Source organism: Podarcis bocagei (assembly GCF_964188305.1).
Source record: "Podarcis bocagei genome assembly, chromosome: 10".
NCBI lineage: Eukaryota > Metazoa > Chordata > Lepidosauria > Squamata > Lacertidae > Podarcis > Podarcis bocagei.
Window position 1 is genome coordinate 27391881 of NC_138135.1, and position 17471 is coordinate 27409351.

The 17471-nt window shown below is 42.3% G+C and overlaps 1 protein-coding gene across 2 annotated transcripts; it reads right to left on the reverse strand.

Moving 5' to 3' along the window:
* Positions 1-21: 21 nt before the first annotated feature.
* On the reverse strand, positions 22-11555 carry GLT8D2 (glycosyltransferase 8 domain containing 2). 2 transcript variants are annotated; one of them, XM_081211328.1, is made up of 11 exons: positions 11144-11555; positions 9391-9454; positions 7451-7493; positions 6454-6552; positions 5408-5576; positions 4717-4834; positions 3608-3692; positions 2701-2813; positions 1936-2102; positions 1158-1270; positions 22-564 (listed from the first exon to the last, which is right to left on the reverse strand). In XM_081211328.1, exons 3-11 carry the CDS (start codon positions 7467-7469, stop codon positions 392-394), a joined length of 1056 nt encoding a protein of 351 aa, XP_081067454.1. In that variant the 5' UTR covers positions 7470-7493; positions 9391-9454; positions 11144-11555; the 3' UTR covers positions 22-391. The 2 variants fall into 2 exon arrangements, with proteins under 2 accessions (XP_081067454.1, XP_081067453.1); XM_081211327.1 differs by lacking the exon at positions 9391-9454 and having other exon boundaries at positions 11144-11553.
* Positions 11556-17471: the final 5916 nt, after the last annotated feature.

Below are 17471 nucleotides of genomic sequence, written 5' to 3' on the forward strand. Positions count from 1 at the left end.
TTAGTTTGACTTCATAATGTATACTTAAAGTAAACCTTATTTTTATTCAAAAAGTGTTACAGTCTGCAAGAAACAGTATTTGGTCTCTCAGCAAGAAACAAACTTTATTTACAGAGTATGACTTAAAATGTAGTCCCTGTTTTTATAAAGTACTTTCCCTAAGCCTTGTAGCCCTAATGGCATGACTTGAAGCTTCCCCAAACTGTGATTGTTTCATCAGGGCCCCAATGAACTCTTCGTTTTGAGCCATGCTTTTAGTTACAGACTTATGCAGCAGCTTTATATGCAACAAAGGAGGTGAACTTGCATCGCAAAATATTGCATAGAATGAAGTATCTTGTGCATGCTGCAAATGACTGATCCTGATCCTTTAAAAATGTAAATGACAGCATCAGCTATTAGGACGAATCAATTTAAAAGTTCCTGAAGGGTCAGGAACAAACCACTTTTCCCATAGGTCAGTGTGAACACTAGGGTGATCCCAAGGCTTGTATCTTCCATTCCAGTGAAGTAACTTGGCTTCATGAAGAAAGTGCTCTGAGTACCTGGCATCTGGACTCCAGCCTATAGGGAGGGGAAATTAGATAGATTTTTATAGAGCCCTTACTGGAAAACTCTTCACTCTTTAAACAAAATAGTGCAGCTCTCCTCCATTTCATCATAAACACTTGCTTAATGCTCTGTCATTTGCAGCACCATCCCATCCATGTCTACTCAGAAGTAAGTCCCATTGAGTTCAGCAGGACTTGCTCCCAAATAAGTGGGCATAGGATTACAGTAAATACTTAACTATGGCTTGTTCACACTCCATAGCTATATTTAAATAATTCCAGAAAGCTGTACCTGTGCACCATAAAGGAACTTTACCTGTGTACCAGGATTTCATCTCCCTGCCATGCCCCATTTGCCCCATCTGCACCACAGTCTTGGGAGAACAACAGATTTAATTTGCAAAGAAGAAATCTGATGTATGTGCTGTCTCTTACAGTCTGCCCAGCTTCAAACTATACAGGTGCAGTAAAGGTAAAGGTACCCCTGACTGTTAGGTCCAGTCACGGACGACTCTGGGGTTGCAGCGCTCATACAATATTCTAAGGAACCCTTAAAGGCCTTTTGCATTTTTGTTTCAGCTTGCACAACTCTAGTCTCAAACTTACCTAGATGTCGGATATGCCATAAAGGATTAATATGTGAATATTTCTCATGGAATACAATGAGCATTGGAGAAGTGGCCACACCTCCAGCAAGAGTGCTGCTGTACAGATTTTCTCTGGAAAATATATCAATGGGAATTGAAAGATCTGTTTAGAATACCTTTTCAATGAATAGCATGGCACAGCACAATTCATTGAGATGAGAAGAGCTTTTGAAATAGTTGTGTAACTGAAGTGTAGGATTCCTTTTAATTTAAGATTGCAAGTCTGGAATATTGCATGAAAGTATAAGTGCTATCATTGATAAGCTCTCTGAGCATATTCCTTTCTTCCAAAAGGAAGCTGATTTAATTTTCTTGCATTTATAACCTGCTTCTCTTCTATCTTGGAACCAGACCCAGACCTGCTTAGCTTCAGGAAGCTGGTGACCTCATTTGCCTTTAGACAATACCCTGGGGTGGCTTTAGTCTGCTACATCATTGATTTGAAAACTGGGCTTTTTGTGATGATACTGAGATTTAAAAACAAAAACAAAAAAACATCAGAATCGATCTAGCCTACAACTTGTATGTAGCGTACCATCCTCCTAGGGTGCATATGAGAAAGCTATCACATTGATCACTTTTAATGATCCATTCAAACGCTGAGTGTATTGCTGGCGCAAGCATAACACCCAAGCTAGCCTGCTGTGAACACCAAGCAGAGAATTTGCAGTGTGTATGCTAGTCCACACCAGACCCAGGAAGGATAGAGAGAGAGAGCGTGCACTGTTTATACATACTCTACATTTTTCTGCATCCATTTTTCTAATTGTTTTGTGATTCGTTGGTGCTTCCATTCCGTCATATTTGCAACAATGACACCAGGATTAAAGGAACATGTGCTGGGACTTATGCCAAGATCTCGGATTGTTTGTTTTCGGTAGTCCAGAAACCCCATATAGGTATTCTAGGGGGAAGAACAAGACATGTGATTACTATAAATTAACCTAGATATTCTCAAAAGTTTATATATGTGAGTGGTACTAGCTCATTCCATGTCCCCGGTTTTCAGGGCAGGTGTTGGTAGTGGAGGAAGAGAACAGAAGACATGTTTGTAGACTTGGGGAGGCAAGTTTATTAGCTTGTATTTATTTTTATTATATTAGGATTCATATCATGGTGGGTCACAACAGATTGAAAGACAACATTATGAACATGGAAAATATAATATAATTGCAGAATCCATTGCTTGATGCAGGTATTAAAGAGTCACACAGGCTATGCAGCCTGAAAGTCAATTAAATAGCTCATTCCCATTGTGCTGATAACACCTTGTGACAAGCACCTCTGATTTTCTGCAGGCTTTTCATGGAGCTCTCCCCCAAGATCTCCAGGTTTCTCAGCCTGCCTCCCTCATACCAGTGGAGCACCAGAAATCCATTTTTTCCAATGCCCGCCCCCTCAGGTCCCAGAGATTAATGTGAAGAAGACGTGGGAAGAAATATGAACTCAGGAGAATGAGTCGGGAAATACATGAGTTTTTTTGTGCTGCAAGGACTTCTTACCTGCATTCCGATGCTTCTCACAATTTCGTGAGTGGAAGGCAAATCACAGTCATCCGAAAAAGCTGCCGCATGCCCACGGGCTAGTTTGGTGTCATACAGATCTTGGATGTCACCTAAAGAAAAGCCAGGCTTATTCAAAAGCCCCATAAGTCTGTACTCATTACCTTGTTAGCTGTCTTTACTGTTCACCCGTTTCTGATGCAAAAACCTGCTACCCTCGAAGGATTTCAGTGTGTAGCATTCAGGGCCGGCTTTAGCAGATGTGGTGCCAGGGTGCAAATATCCACCCAGCGCCCCCAAATTACCATGGATAGTGTTGGGGTGGCCGTAGCTGTGCACTGTCAGCCATCGGGGGGCCCAACTCTCCCCCATGCCGCTGCAGGGGAGCAATCCCCACAGAGGCTTGGGAGTGAAGTTGCACCCCTCCCAAGCCTCTGCGGGAGGAGAGCGCAGCTTCCCTCCCAAGCCTCGGGAGGAGAGCGATCCCCACAGAGGCTTGGGAGGGAAGCTGCGCACCCGCCAGCCTTATGGTTGGCGGGACACAGCTTCCATCCTAAGCCGCTGCGGGGATCGCTCTCCTCCCGAGGAGGCTTGGGAGGGAAGCTGCACGCCTGCCAGCCTTATGGTTGGGGGGGGCGCAGCTGGCGGGCATGAAGGAAAAGTGGAGGCTGCCAGCAAAGACGCGCAGCTCCCCCACTTGCCGCTGCCCTGGCGCGACGCACTACTGAGCCCTATGGGAAAGATGGCTCTGGTAGCATTACTACCTCTGTTTTCAAAATTTGGGGCACAGGGTTGAGCAAAGGAATCCATTCCAGATCTCATTTTTGGTGATGATAGACCTACAGAATATAGGCTTTGATTGGGATTTTCAACCTCCTAGGGCTTATTTTCTGGACAAACAACTTACCTTGCACAATCACATCATCGTCAAGATATATCACTTTTTCATGTTCATGAATAAGCAGAGGGAGGTAAAACCGCACAAAATTTAGCTGTTGAAATTAAAAAGGGAGTCAGCAAAGTAGAAGACATAAGACATTCAACGTTATATTTCATACGCCCAGTTTAAAATATTCATCATTCAAGCAATATCCTGTTGGGGGTAGAGTGCATTCTAATAACACATAATGCATAGGAGTGTGTCTGTGTGTTTTGCTGGTTTAAGTTATAAAGAATAATGTTTCTTGGACTCAAACCTGCCTGAAAAACACGAACTCTCCAATCCTCAGTGGTGGAGGGAAAGCAACCAGCCTTTGTGTTTTCAGAAAGCAGGAGTTGCCATTGTTTCTTTGTCCCAGCATCACTCACAGGTGTGTGATCTGATGAAGGCAGTATGCAGCAGAGATTTAGGTCACTCCCAGTCAATCTTTTTGATATTTCAGGCTGATTTGGTTGCAGGGAGATTGGAGGGGCTTTTCTGGATGGGGTGAGGGTGTGCTCCGTTATGCTCTCTGTGTGCACTTGGGCAGAGAGAGGGGGCAGAGAGAGAGAGAGAGAGAGAGAGAGAGAGAGAGAGAGAGAGAGAGATGCATGTGCAGTTTGTGTATGTGTGATCTATGTAAGACTCAGTGGGAGAGATGCATTTGGGAAGAGAGTGAGGGAGATTTGTATGTGTGGCTGTTTATATGTGAAATGCTTAAGTCTGTGAGAGAGACACAGAGATGCATGTGTGTCTGTGGCTTGTATGTGTCCAGGGAGTGTGTGCATGCACACACGCTGTATGTACAAGAGACCATGAATGTGTATATTTTCCCTGGTCCTCCCTACCATTATTAGGCAGCAACAGCGCTGCCTAATAGTTTTCCACTACCAGGACCAGAAGAACACAGATAACTTCCCACCACAAACAATGAGCTGGTTGGGAAGGGAGCAGCAATGACTGTACTCCTCTCCTTTCGTGTTATGCTATGTGCCCCAGGGCAGATATTTTGCGACTGGTGCCCACAGAAATTTGAAATGTGCCTGCTGGCCCAAAAAGTTTGGAGACCCCCATTCTACGGGCGTCTGTATACTCACAGGTTGAAGTAACTCGGGCCGTGCTGCATCTGGCCTCATTTTCCCTTTTAGCACCATGGGGTTGAATTCCACAATTTTAAACCTTATATCTTTAAGCTTGGAATTTTCAATCCACTTTCTAGATGCAAAAGAGAGAGAAAAAGGAATATATGACAGAACACCTTAAGCAATGAGTGTCTTTGTTGCATCCCTTGCTGCTCATTCTATCCCCTTATCCCTGGTCATATTGTCCACTCCATTTCTCTACACACGGTACTTTTTCTGCAATACGGTGGAATATGGAAAAGTGGGAGAAAATATGATGGGCAATTTCTAAGCCCTCCCAAACTCTGTGCTCCAAATGGCATTCTTCAGTCACCTAAAGTGTCCAGCGTTTCAGCTTACTGGTGTGACCTTCCATATGGAATTCCAACGAGGTCCTGGGATGAAGATATTTGATCTTCCGCCCCTTGCTCAACTGGCTCACCAGTATACTAAGCATTAGGCATAGTTTTGCCCTGCATTGTCACATACTAGCACGTGAGCTGAGGAAACAGCTCATTGTCTTTTGACTGCTTAAACAACATCCCAGCAGGACTCCTACTTCCTCAGCCATTCCCACATGGGGCATCCAACAAGTTACATGGCTCTTCAGCTGCTGGATCCTAAGCACAGAATTGAACCCTGTATTTCCCCATCACATTATTTTCACCTGATATGCGGAATGCCATTCTTTAGTCCAACCACGTAGAACAAGACATTGGAATCAGTGTTGCTGTAAATGCTGCTGATTGCTGCTATCGCTGCACCCATTCTGCCTGCAGCAGCACATATCACCACAGGGATTTCTTCTTCCATTTCCTCAGGGCTCTCCAAATCAACTGGTAAGAATAACAATAAAAAGAGTAACAACCACCACCATATGTGTTATTACACACAATTTATATCGTTCTGCTACAACTAGCACTTTATCGAAGTCCCTTAAAGAGTGGGGTAGAGAGTAGTGTTCACACAGAATAATATAATTTTAGGGCTAAGAGGGACCTCAAGAGGTATCTAGTCTTCCTGCCTGCAATGCAAGCATGTTAGCTAAATAATCCCTGACAGTGTTGCTGAAAGTCAGTTCTATCTGAGTATCTAAGTTTGTGGAATTCACTGCCCTTATATATTAGGCAGGCGTCTTCTGTGTTTAGTTTAAGGTGCCGCTTTAAAACATTTTTATTTACACAAGGTTACCTTGCCACATGACCCTGCTTTCTGTTGTTCTGTTCTTTGCTTCTTTATGCTTTTACCTTTAATTTCATATTGATTTTATGAACACCACTTTGAGAATATATTTTTTATTGATTTAGTGGTATAGAATGTATGTATGCATAAATAGATCAACAAACAAACAAACAAACAAACAACAAATAAATAGATAAGGCAGCCTAAATGAAATTGGCATGTTTATCTCCTAATGTGCCACTTGGGTTTGTTACATTTCGTATACCTGATGTTCCTGGCTGCTGTATTTCCTTCTGATATTGTATCTGCGCTCACACCTATGCAAAAGTTACTTTCTTATCCCATGTAAGAACATCAGTATAAGGAAATATGGCAACTAGGCCTGAAATATTGTCAGCCACCAAGAGCTGAAAAACAATACCAACAGGGAAAGTGACAGAAGTGTGGGTTCTATTATCCTGTATTACAAACAGAAATTATTCAGTCTTGGCAATGTACAAAAAGAAACAGATTCTAACTATAGGGGCCTACCTGGATCATTCTTGAGCATGGTGGATGGCATCTTGTGAACTTTATTATATAGAATAGCACAGAGAGTCAAAACAAGAAGGAACAGTAGGATCTGATTAACTGAAATGGAAAAGAAGCTGGTTAATAATATTATATTCACAGTAACAATCCTTAGCATGTTTACTCAGAATTTGATGGGACTTTAGTGTATTTCAGCCTGCAACTTGACAGTGCAATCTTATTTGCTCAGAAGTATGGTCTTGATGAGGTTTACTCCATCGAGTAAACCTCGATAGATTTCCTACATATAATAAAAACGTAAGAGTATCATCACACTACAGTTTGCTTGGCCAAAGACAGTTGGCACTGCAAACTACAATATGACAAGAGGCAGTGGATGAGTAGCCCAGGACAGCCATAGAGCGATAGCTATAACAGGCCACAGAAGCACCCCAGCAGCCACCTTGCTCTGCTGGCTCCTGGCTCCTCCACCTGCCGGGCCTGGGACCCCTGCCCCTGAGCATCCAGACCCCCAGACTTGCCAGTGCTGCCACTGGCTACCTTCTTCCTCACCAGTCTGTTTCGACTGCCACCAATTTGGAGCATGGGAAGGCGGCTGGCCTGGTAATCTGCTGCTATTGATTAGCGTGGAGAGTCAGCCAGGATGGGGTGGCAGCAGCTGATTCTCAGACCAGCAGATGGCCATTTCTGACCTCCTTCCCTTTCTTCTCCTGCTACTAGGCTGACTCATCATCCCACTTGGAAGCAGCAGCATGAGGTGGAAAGAGGAAGGTCTTAGCTCCCTCAGTGTGCTATCGCAGGTCCTGATACTGAACACCAGATGCTGCTCACTGTTGCCTTGCTGCCAACCTCTGCAACCATTTACGGCCAACGCTGCAGATATTCAAAAACTTTTCACCCCCCCCCCCACCACTAGCAGGGACTCCTCTACAGACTTCAGTTCCAAACCAGGAATCTAATTATTTAAATCAACTCCCCGCCCCCGAAGGTGTCTTACTTTTTCGTAAGAGAGCCATACGGTCCTTTCTTTTGGTCTCAATCTGTGGTCGAAAGAAGAAATAGGAGACAAAGATCAGAAGGTGAAAATAATTCACATTTAGTCTGTACTAAATGTTACTGGCTGAAACCCCAATAACATTAGGTTTTGCCTTTGACTTGAATGGAAAACATCTTAAATCTACCCAGCAGAGGCAGAGGTGCATTCCAGGAGAAAATGCAATGCATTTAACCCTCTGCCATTAAAAAAAATTAAGAAAAGAACATAACTTGGTCTTATTATTCAATACAGAGCCACAAATGTGAAGTGGTCCTTTTTGAAAAGATGTAGGAAAGACGTGAACGTCTTTCTGAGCCCTCACTGTGGTGCAATACCTACCATCTGCTTTCTTCCAATTCATGCAAGGTTACTCTATATGGGTTGAATCCATTACCCTCACCTGCACAATCTTCTTGTTCCTCTGTTATATCCCTTAATATAAACCATGGGGCAGAATGGTCCAGCTTATGGCCTGACTATATATACCTGAGCTGTGAGATTGATACATGCATTTGTTTTGACTTGATAGATCTACACTTGAACCAATTTCTATATTGTCTCTGTATACAGCAAAACTTGAGCTTATGTTAGTCTCAGCCTGAGTCTGAGAACGGTACCATAAGGGGAGCTACAACTTTGAGTGGGGATTCTGAGAACCAGCCACCTTTCTTTTGATAGTTATGCACAGTCAGGTAACCCCTATATCTGTCATATATCTAGACATGTAGAGGATCTAACTACAGATGCCATATAGCTTGAGGACTGCAATGGCACACTGGATTAACATATCTGAGGCCCAGGAGGTGGGAGAGAGAAACAGTCACTCCTATAAGGTGTTATAAGAATTTTAAGGTCATATATATATATATATATATATATATATATATATATATATATATATGATTTGTTGTTGTTGTTGTTGCTTAGTCATTTAGTCGTGTCCGACTCTTCGTGACTCCATTGACCAGAGCACGCCAGGCACTCCTGTCTTCCACTGCCTCCCACAGTTTGGTCAAAATCATGTTGGTAGCTTCGAGGACACTGTCCAACCATCTCGTCCTCTGTCGTCCCCTTCTCCTTGTGCCCTCCATCTTTCCCAACATCAGGGTATTTCCCAGGGAGTCTTCTCTTCTCATGAGGTGGCCAAAGTATTGGAGCCTCAGCTTCAGGAGCTGATTTCCTTAAGAATGGATAGGTTTGATCTTCTTGCAGTCCATGGGACTCTCAAGAGTCTCCTTCAGCACCATAATTCAAAAGCTTCAATTCTCGGGCGATCAGCCTTCTTTATGGTCCAGCTCTCACTTCCATACATTACTACTGGGAAAACCATAGCTTTAACTATACAGACCTTTGTCGGCAAGGTGATGTCTAATAGATGTTCATAAATGTACCAAGCAAACACATACAAATATGTAAACCACATGTCTGAAACCTACAGAAAAGTCCTGAAACCATTTTCTCTCTCCCAAAATGACCTCAAATACTTCTCTGCAAGGTCGATGGAAATGGGAAATCTCCCCATTGCCTCTTTCACAAATCCTGTCTAAAGGGCACATTTAAGATATGAATAGGGTATAGACCTGTGACCTGGGTTCAGGAACTGAGTAGTTATCACAACAAAAGAGTGGCCAGGATGCCCAGGTAATCCAATCAGGTAACCCGGCAGATAGGAAGAAACAACACACCCAGATTTCCGCCCCTTCTCTGATGTATTAAGGGGGTGGTATTGGCCCACACCCCTTCTGTGATGTATGTATGATGTTTCTGGCAGTGGTCTTGGACTTCAGGGCGGGCAATTTAAAATGTCTATATAAGGGCTTGAGCGCATGGCTTGGGGTCCCTCCCCCCTGCGGGGGGGGGGAGCACCCTGTTGCAACAGCTTTAATAAAGATCAGGCTTACCAGCTGCTTTGCTTCTCAATATTCTCTGGTTGGTCTCTGTTATTTTCTCCTACCGATAGAGAACCTACAAAAGGATGGGCTCTTGGGTACCTCATAAAGGAAAAGGAGCATTTTTTCCCCTCATAACAAAGGCAAAAGTTCCCCAGAGAACAACTCCCCATAGAACAACTTCCCTAAGGCTGGACCCCCACATAGTTCCATTTAATTCTTTAAACTCTTTCCTTTGCCTCTAGCAACCACTCACTTTGACTAAGTTCTGTAAAGGGGAAAAACACGGGGGGGGGGGGATAATGAAAGGCCTTCACAAGACTGAATAATGCCATCTATGCTTATAGAGGCCTGTAGTTGTGAATCTCAGCTTTGTGTCTTATCTACAGAGTAGGTGCTTTGGAAAAACTGTGCTTGGAAATAATTGCTTGGGTCTGTGTTTACATTGATTTCAGCTATTTAACCAGCATCAGATTCAGCCACCATTTAAAGGAAATAAAAAAATTACTCAGGGATGGCATTACTTGCCACAGCTCTAGCCATAAAATTATGATATTTTTTTTTATAATTCTCATTTGAAAAGTTTTTTTATGATCCTATATTTGATTTTCTATAATAAGATGATATTGTCTCTTATGGTGATTCATCAATACTGTAATTACATGTTCCCGAAATCTGTAGAGATTTTATTCCTGAAATATTGCAGAAGGAAAAATTAAGCTTTCTGTTACAAGGAACTTATCAGTTCACAACTTAGAAGGTAGCATTTCCTTTTGCAGTGAAGGCCTCCAGCTTTACCCAAAAATATCTGGAATCCATTTCAGACAAATGTGGTGATTCTTAGTTTTAAGGGCATAAATTCGTTCCGACATGTATCTCCCTACTTTTAAATTAATCAATAATGCTTACTTTTTAAAGTTGATTTAGTAAAAACAAAAACAATATATGTTAGCTTTATCTGGATTTTAAATCTTTTATTTTGTTCTATTTTCCTAAATTCTATTTTTTTCTGATTCTCTCTTTCTTTGTCACACACACACACACACACACACACAGAGAGAGAGAGAGAGAGAGAGAGAGAGAGAGAGAGAGAGAGATATGAAGTAATTCTCATGGGGGTTGTCCAAAAAGAAAGGATAGAATTTGGGAGGGTTTGCTCACCACCAGAATAAACAAATAAATCCCCGTGTGGAGAGATCCCTGTGTGGAACAGTGCTCTCAGAACTGCATACACAACCAGGTTTCAGTAACATGCACAAAGAACTAACTCATTTTGATCCAAGAAAATATCATATATCTGAAACCTCTTTTTTGGCATGCAAGAAACATGCATTTTCCATTTTCAGGCACGGAAATTCTACTCAATAATTACTGTAAGTAAATAAAACGTCGCTGGTGTCCCAAACCATCTGCAGTCATTGAAGCTACAAGTGTTTTCACACCAAACAACCTTAATCTGTGTAACTTGCACCAGATTCTAAAATCTAGGATCTGAACTTTAGGAGACCCATAGTAAAAAACACAGCACTATTTGTTTAATATGTGTAGGGGGGGGCAGGAGTTTTCATTTTTGGAAAATGAGATCATGTCAGCTCATTGCTTTTAATACATTTACTGGAACACTTGGGAAATGGTTACTGAATATTGACAATCTCCAGACGCAATTGCAAGATCGTATGACAAAACTAGAGAGTGCAGCGGGGGGGGGGGGGAGAGAAATGGAAATTGTGACTGCCATAATTTCCTGCAGAATTAAATGTTTTACCTTTCAAAGGCAGCTCGGCAGTAGGGAATTTTCTCCAGAAAGAAATAACTGCAAGGCAAGTTCCCTAGGTAGCTGGATGGTCCAGTGCCGTAAACATTCACTCCAGAACATCCAATTTCATGGGATCGCTGTTGAAATCCTGCAGTCGAGAGTCTTGAAGGTCCTCTGCAATTCCTGCAAAAGTACTTTGATGGAGAAGTGTCTTTCAAAATTCTTTTGTGGTTGACTTGGGACTGCTTTTTCTTTCCTTCCTTTGCTGCTACGTAGCTACCCAGAATCCAGACCTTGCCCTGCTGGAGTTTATGTGGAGAGAGCTACATAAACTGCTTCCAGATGTGCTGAACGATGCAGCTCCAGAAGTGGCGGACTTTCCTCCTCCCACTCTTGGTTGATCCTCATCGGACAGAAAATTCCAGAGAGTGGAAAAGAAGAAACTTCATCAGCAGTTCTGAGCTCAGATTACAGTTGCGCTTAATGCTGAGCTTTGGTCGTCATGAACAGGCAGCATCTTACCAGTTGGAAGGAAGCTCAGCTGAAGGACAGGGAACTGTACTTATTGTTTATGAAATAATAATCTATACCTTTAAAGCATATCCAAAGCACATTCTTTCGCTCAAAGAATTCTGGGCACTATAGTTTACCCTCTGTAGCTGCAATTCCCAGCAACCCTTAACAAACTACTGTGCCCAGAATTCTGTGAGGGAAAGAATGTGCTTTGAGTGTGCACCCAGCCTACGTGCATGCTGTTCTTGGGGTGGTGGGGAACCACATATGGGGAGATGGGTATTTCATTCAATGTATAGCATATATGTCCATAAATAGCTCAGACTAGATCCTTAAGTGCAGTGGCGCCTGCCTTGTGGAACATGTGCCCCATTGAAGTTAAGCAGACACCAGCACTGTACACAATTTCTCAGAGGCTAACAGCATTATGGGCCCAAGCCTATGGAAGTCCTTTCCACCTGAGATAGACAGGCACCCTCCTTGGTTAACTTTAGGTTCATGACAAAGACTTATTATTATTTTAAGGTCGTGTTTGTGTTTTATTATTATTTTTTGTTTATTCTCTGTATGATCATTTTTATGTATACTGCTTAGAAATGTTAACGATTAAGTGCCTTAGATAAAAATCAATAAACTTTTTTAAAAAAATGTTTCCCAATATGAACTTACACAGATTTTTTTTTTGTTGGGAACTGTTTTATTCATTTATTTTTACTCGCTTAATTTTTTTATTGTTGTAGATCACTATGGTATTCTGTAATGTTTATAAATATTCCAAAATGAACAAACAGCTGTACATCACAGAATGAAGGAAGCAGGCAGAGCATAGTTAATTTTTGGGACACAGTGAATAGTGCGCTGCAGACAAAACCTGTGAAGATTCAGGTAGGATGCTCCAGTGGTTGGAGTCAGGGCCAGGCAGGTGCTACCTCAGGCAAAGAACAAGATGGCACACCATTTACAGATAGGAATGGAATTATCTGTCAATTTCAGTTCTCACAGCTTCTAATTTTTCCAGTCTTAAATTCTGCTCATGAAAATTCTTCAGCAATTCAGTGTGGATTTCTCTTAATAAAGACATTTTTGTATGCAGTTTTGACCAATGTACACATTTTTACAAGCTATTTTCCCCAGTATAATGCATTTTGGGTGTTATTTTCATTTTTACACACGTTCACCTAATATATGGATTTTTAAAAACATTGGTTGGTTGGAGAACTGCAACATAAAACTGGGTAAGTGTCAATTTTGGAGGATACAGTAGTTATGCTTTGGTTCTCATACTGGTTCAGAAAGTGCAAATTTGATAAATGTGGCTTTAAATGTGAATTGAATAAATCCCTCCCCCCATTCCAACAGGTGGTATACAGGCCAGGCCATGGTTAACATAGGTAGTGGGAACACAGAGGGGGAAAGCCAGGAAAATGTTGGCACTGTCTCCCAGCAACCAGAATTTGCCTAATGGTAGGGAGCTGGGTGGAAGTCTCTCTCGCTCACTTTGGGTTATTATTCCCCTGGTAGAAAGAGCTCAGCTGAAAGGAAATGGGCATAGGCATGTTTTCCACATCTTCATTGAACCAACATGATCTAACATGTTACCAGGCCATACAAAGCTCTCCTTGCTGCTTGCCAGTGCTAGCGCAGGATCAATTAGATTTAAACATAACAACGTATGCCCTAACAAACAGCTGTTTATGTCCACCCTTCTGAAAGTGAACAGATAAGACCTGACAGATGCATCTGGTGGGAAAAAGGATCAGCCCAAAACATGCATTGGCTCCTGAAAGAGGACTGTGGTCAAAGACCAAAAATAAGTAAAGACTGACTGCCATCAAAGTCAGAGAGAAAGAGAAGGAATTGTGATAAAGACTCTCTTCGATAAACCACTTGAATGGCTTCCTAGCTTCCAAAATGGAGGTAGGTTTCCACTTGTGATTCTAACTCATAATATTGCTCTGAATTCCAGGAATAAATATATGTGCCTTGTTCACATCTAGGTTAATTACAATTTTCTCTATACAGGCCTGCCCTTAAAAGTGTTCAGAGTGCATTAGCTAGGTTTTACCATGACTCTCTGTTTGTTTCCAAGATCAATTCAAGGTACCTTGTTGTTGTTTAGTCATTTAGTCGTGTCCGACTCTTCGTGACCCATGGACCAGAGCACGCCAGGCACTCCTATCTTCCACTGCCTCCCGCAGTTTGGTCAAACTCATGCTGGTAGCTTCAAGAACACTATCCAACCATCTCGTCCTCTGTCGTTCCCTTCTTCTTGTGCCCTCCATCTTTCCCAGCACCAGGGTCTTTTCCAAGGAGTCTTCTCTTCTCATGAGGTGGCCAAAGTATTGGAGCCTCAGCTTCAGGATTTGTCCTTCCAGTGAGCACTCAGGGCTGATTTCCTCAAGAATGGATAGGTTTGATCTTGCAGTCCATGGGACTCTCAAGAGTCTCCTCCAGCACCATAATTCAAAAGCATCAATCCTTCGACGATCAGCCTTCTTTATGGTCCAGCTCTCACTTCCATACATCACTACTGGGAAAACCATAGCTTTAACTATACGGACCTTTGCTGGCAAGGTGATGTCTCTACTTTTTAAGATGCTGTCTAGGTTTGTCATTGCTTTTCTCCCAAGGTACCTTGCTATACCTTTAAAGCTCCAGATGGCTTGGAGTCAGGATATCAAAGGACCTTCCCAATTTAAAAAACAACAGCAGCACACTGAGAACCTTGCACAAGGTCGTGGTCTTTGTTAGCTGTCAGAGGTGCAGTGATGGGAGCACAAGGGAAGGCCTTTTCAGTGATAATAACCAGACTTTGGAACACACTGTCTTTGGAACCTCTCCTGTCCCTCCCCATCTGTCCTTTTCAAAGCTTAAAGTTGAGATGCACTTGTTCCAGCATGTTATGCTGAAGGCAGGATTAAAATATTTTAATGAATAAAAATTTATAAACGGTGGTTATCCCTCCCATGCAATTTCCTACAGTCACTTTGGTCCCCACAGCAATGTAAAAACTGAATGCAAGACTGTTTGCTGTTAAATGAAAGTGCTGCCTGAAATATCATACCACATGAATGTTCCCTAAAGTAATATATGCCATAGTGGCTGCATTGTAGCAAAGTATTATACACACAGGCTGTGAGCACAGTGTGCTGTGAATGTGTGTTGGCACTTTGCTGCAACACGGATATCTGCCCCTTCATACAAAGGCATATGGAAGTGATTGGCATAATTTTATATAATGCATTGGGCAAGAGTGCACACATCTGATGCCAGCTGCCATTGTGCAGGCAATGTAGATCAAAGTTCCAAGTATCTCTCTCTCCATTGTATTACTTCCTGCCAGCTCATCTGACTGATTGCCCTGTCAGTCAGTGCAGCACATGTGAGGCAGCTGTTGCCCTAGGCAAGCAGGCACTGAGGAAAAGTTATCAGATTCTAGGGAGCACATCTTATCTCCAGACAAACTAGGCCACATTTTCTTCAATCTTTAATTCCTTGGGAAAAAAGACATACGTACTCTATCTAGAAACACCATTTCCCACAGCTCCTCGTGTGATAAGGAAAATTGCACTCTGCACTTGCTCAGGGGCATTTTCTTTCTTTTTTTTTAATTTTTTTTTTATTAAGAAAAAATACACAGATTACAATATACAACAAGTACCACAAGTACAAACATACAGAAAAAAAAGTTCCATCAAAAAGGAACAAGCCTCCATCAGGCTACAAAGTCGTCCCGTCAGGAGGACAAGAAATGAAGAAGAAAAACAAAAAAGATAAAAGTAAAAAGAGAGAAAAATAAAAATAAAAAAGGAAAAAAGGAAACAAAGAAACCACAAATACAGATACAGTTAACAGAGCTTCCGTTCAGCCTGGTCTTGGAGTTACCAATTCCCATATTACCACTGCAGTTCTAATAAAGCAAATATACATCGATGATTTCAGCTATCGTCTACTGATAAATTATTTATTCCCTGGGTGTTTTCAAAATAAATTAAAAATTTATTCCATTCGTCTTTAAGTTTACTTGAGTTGTGTTGTCTTATTTTTTGTGTTAATCTCGCTAATTCAACGTATTGGTATAGCTTCAATTGCCACTCTCCTATAGCAGGTAAGTCAGAGGTTTTCCATTTTTGTGCTATTTGGATCCTCGCCGCAGCCATGGCATATTGAAAAAAAGTTTGATCTATTTTCTTTACTTCTTTACCAATCAGCCCTAAGAGAAACAACTCGGGGGTTTTGGGGATGTTATACTTCAGAATTTTTTTCATTTCGTCATGAATTTGCGTCCAAAATTTTTTTATTACATCACAGGTCCACCAAATATGGAAGAAGGTCCCAACCTTGTCTCTACATCTCCAGCAGGTGTTATCAACAGTTTTATACATTTTTCCTAGCTTTGCTGGGGTCAAGTACCAACGGTAAACCATTTTCTCTAAATTTTCCCGCAAAGCTACGCAGGCTGTAAATTTTATTCCTTTCGTCCAAAGTATTTGCCATTTTTTATAATCTATGTTATGACCAATGTCTTTCTCCCAATTTACCATAACCCCTTTCACCCGATCTTCCTTAGTGTCCCATTCCAATAATTGTTTATACATTTTTGAAAGGGATTTATTATTACTTTCCAGGATTTCTACCTGAAACCACGATTTTTTTTCATTCATGCCCAATCTCTTATGCTCACCCCATAAGGCGTAAATCTGGTGGAAGTGGAACCAGTCTTTTATTTTATCTTTCAGTACCTCATAAGGCTTCACCCTCCATCCTGTTTCTGTCTTTTCTAGAATATCCTCATACGTGCATTTTTCATCTGCCATATTTATTTTTTTTATTTTAATAATATTGGTTGGGGAGAGCCACCATGGGGTACCTTTCTCAATCAGTTTTTTATACCTCTTCCACACTTCCAATAATGGGCCTCTGATAATATGGTTAGAAAATCCTCTGTGGACCTCCCCTTTATCTTGCCACAGGTAGGCATGCCACCCAAATCTTATATTAAAACCCTCCAAATCTAAGAGGTCTGAGTTTCTGAGGGTGGCCCACTCCTTTATCCAGCAGATACAAGCTGCTTCATAGTATAACCTAATATTTGGGACCGCAAATCCGCACCTTTCTCTCGAGTCTGTTAGATATTTCAACTTTACTCTGGCCCTCTTTCCCTGCCAAATAAACTTGGTCAGGGTTCTTTGCCAGTTCTTAAAGAGGGAGGTGCCTTTAATTATCGGTATATTCTGAAAGAGGAATAATAATTTCGGGAGGATGCACATCTTAATGGCTGCCATCCTCCCTGTCCAGGAGAGTTTTAATCTATGCCAGGTATCTAAGTCCTTTTTAATGTCCTGCCACACCTTACTGTAATTGTCCTCCACCAAATTTATATTTTTAGGTGAGAGCCAGTGTCAGGGGTTCAGAAGCAGAGACGCAGAGAAGGGAGGAGACAGAGAGCGAGGGTGAGGAATACGAAGGAAAGATGAGTGGGGATGACGAACCGAGATCGCCGAGCTTATCCAGTGAGTCCGAGGATTCCCAGAAGGGAGCGCCAGCAGTCAGAGCAAGGGGGGAAAGCAGGGGGACACCCCAGGAAGAAGGGTCCAGAGAGGAATCAGAGAGCAGCAGTTGGAGATCGGGACCCACGTACCCAGCCGGGAGCAGCGGGGAGAAAGGGGACCAGATATCGGGTTCCGGAGGCTTTCAGAAGGAGGGAGGGCATGAGTCAGGAGTAGTCACGCCCACCTCGGGGAGCGACGAAACGATCAAGAGGAAGGTTGAGAGTTGGGCGCGCGCGCCAAGTTCAAATGTAGCGGAAGCTGGCGCAGTAAGC

What these genes read in the sequence shown, in the direction of transcription:
- GLT8D2 (XM_081211328.1), bottom strand. An exon ending in CATGCTCAAGAATGATCCAG is followed by an intron (nt 5,577 to 6,453) that starts GTAGGCCCCTAT and finishes TATTCTTACCAG; the next exon opens with TTGATTTGGAGAGCCCTGAG. An exon ending in TGGATGCAGAAAAATGTAGA is followed by an intron (nt 1,271 to 1,935) that starts GTATGTATAAAC and finishes TATATTTTCCAG; the next exon opens with AGAAAATCTGTACAGCAGCA.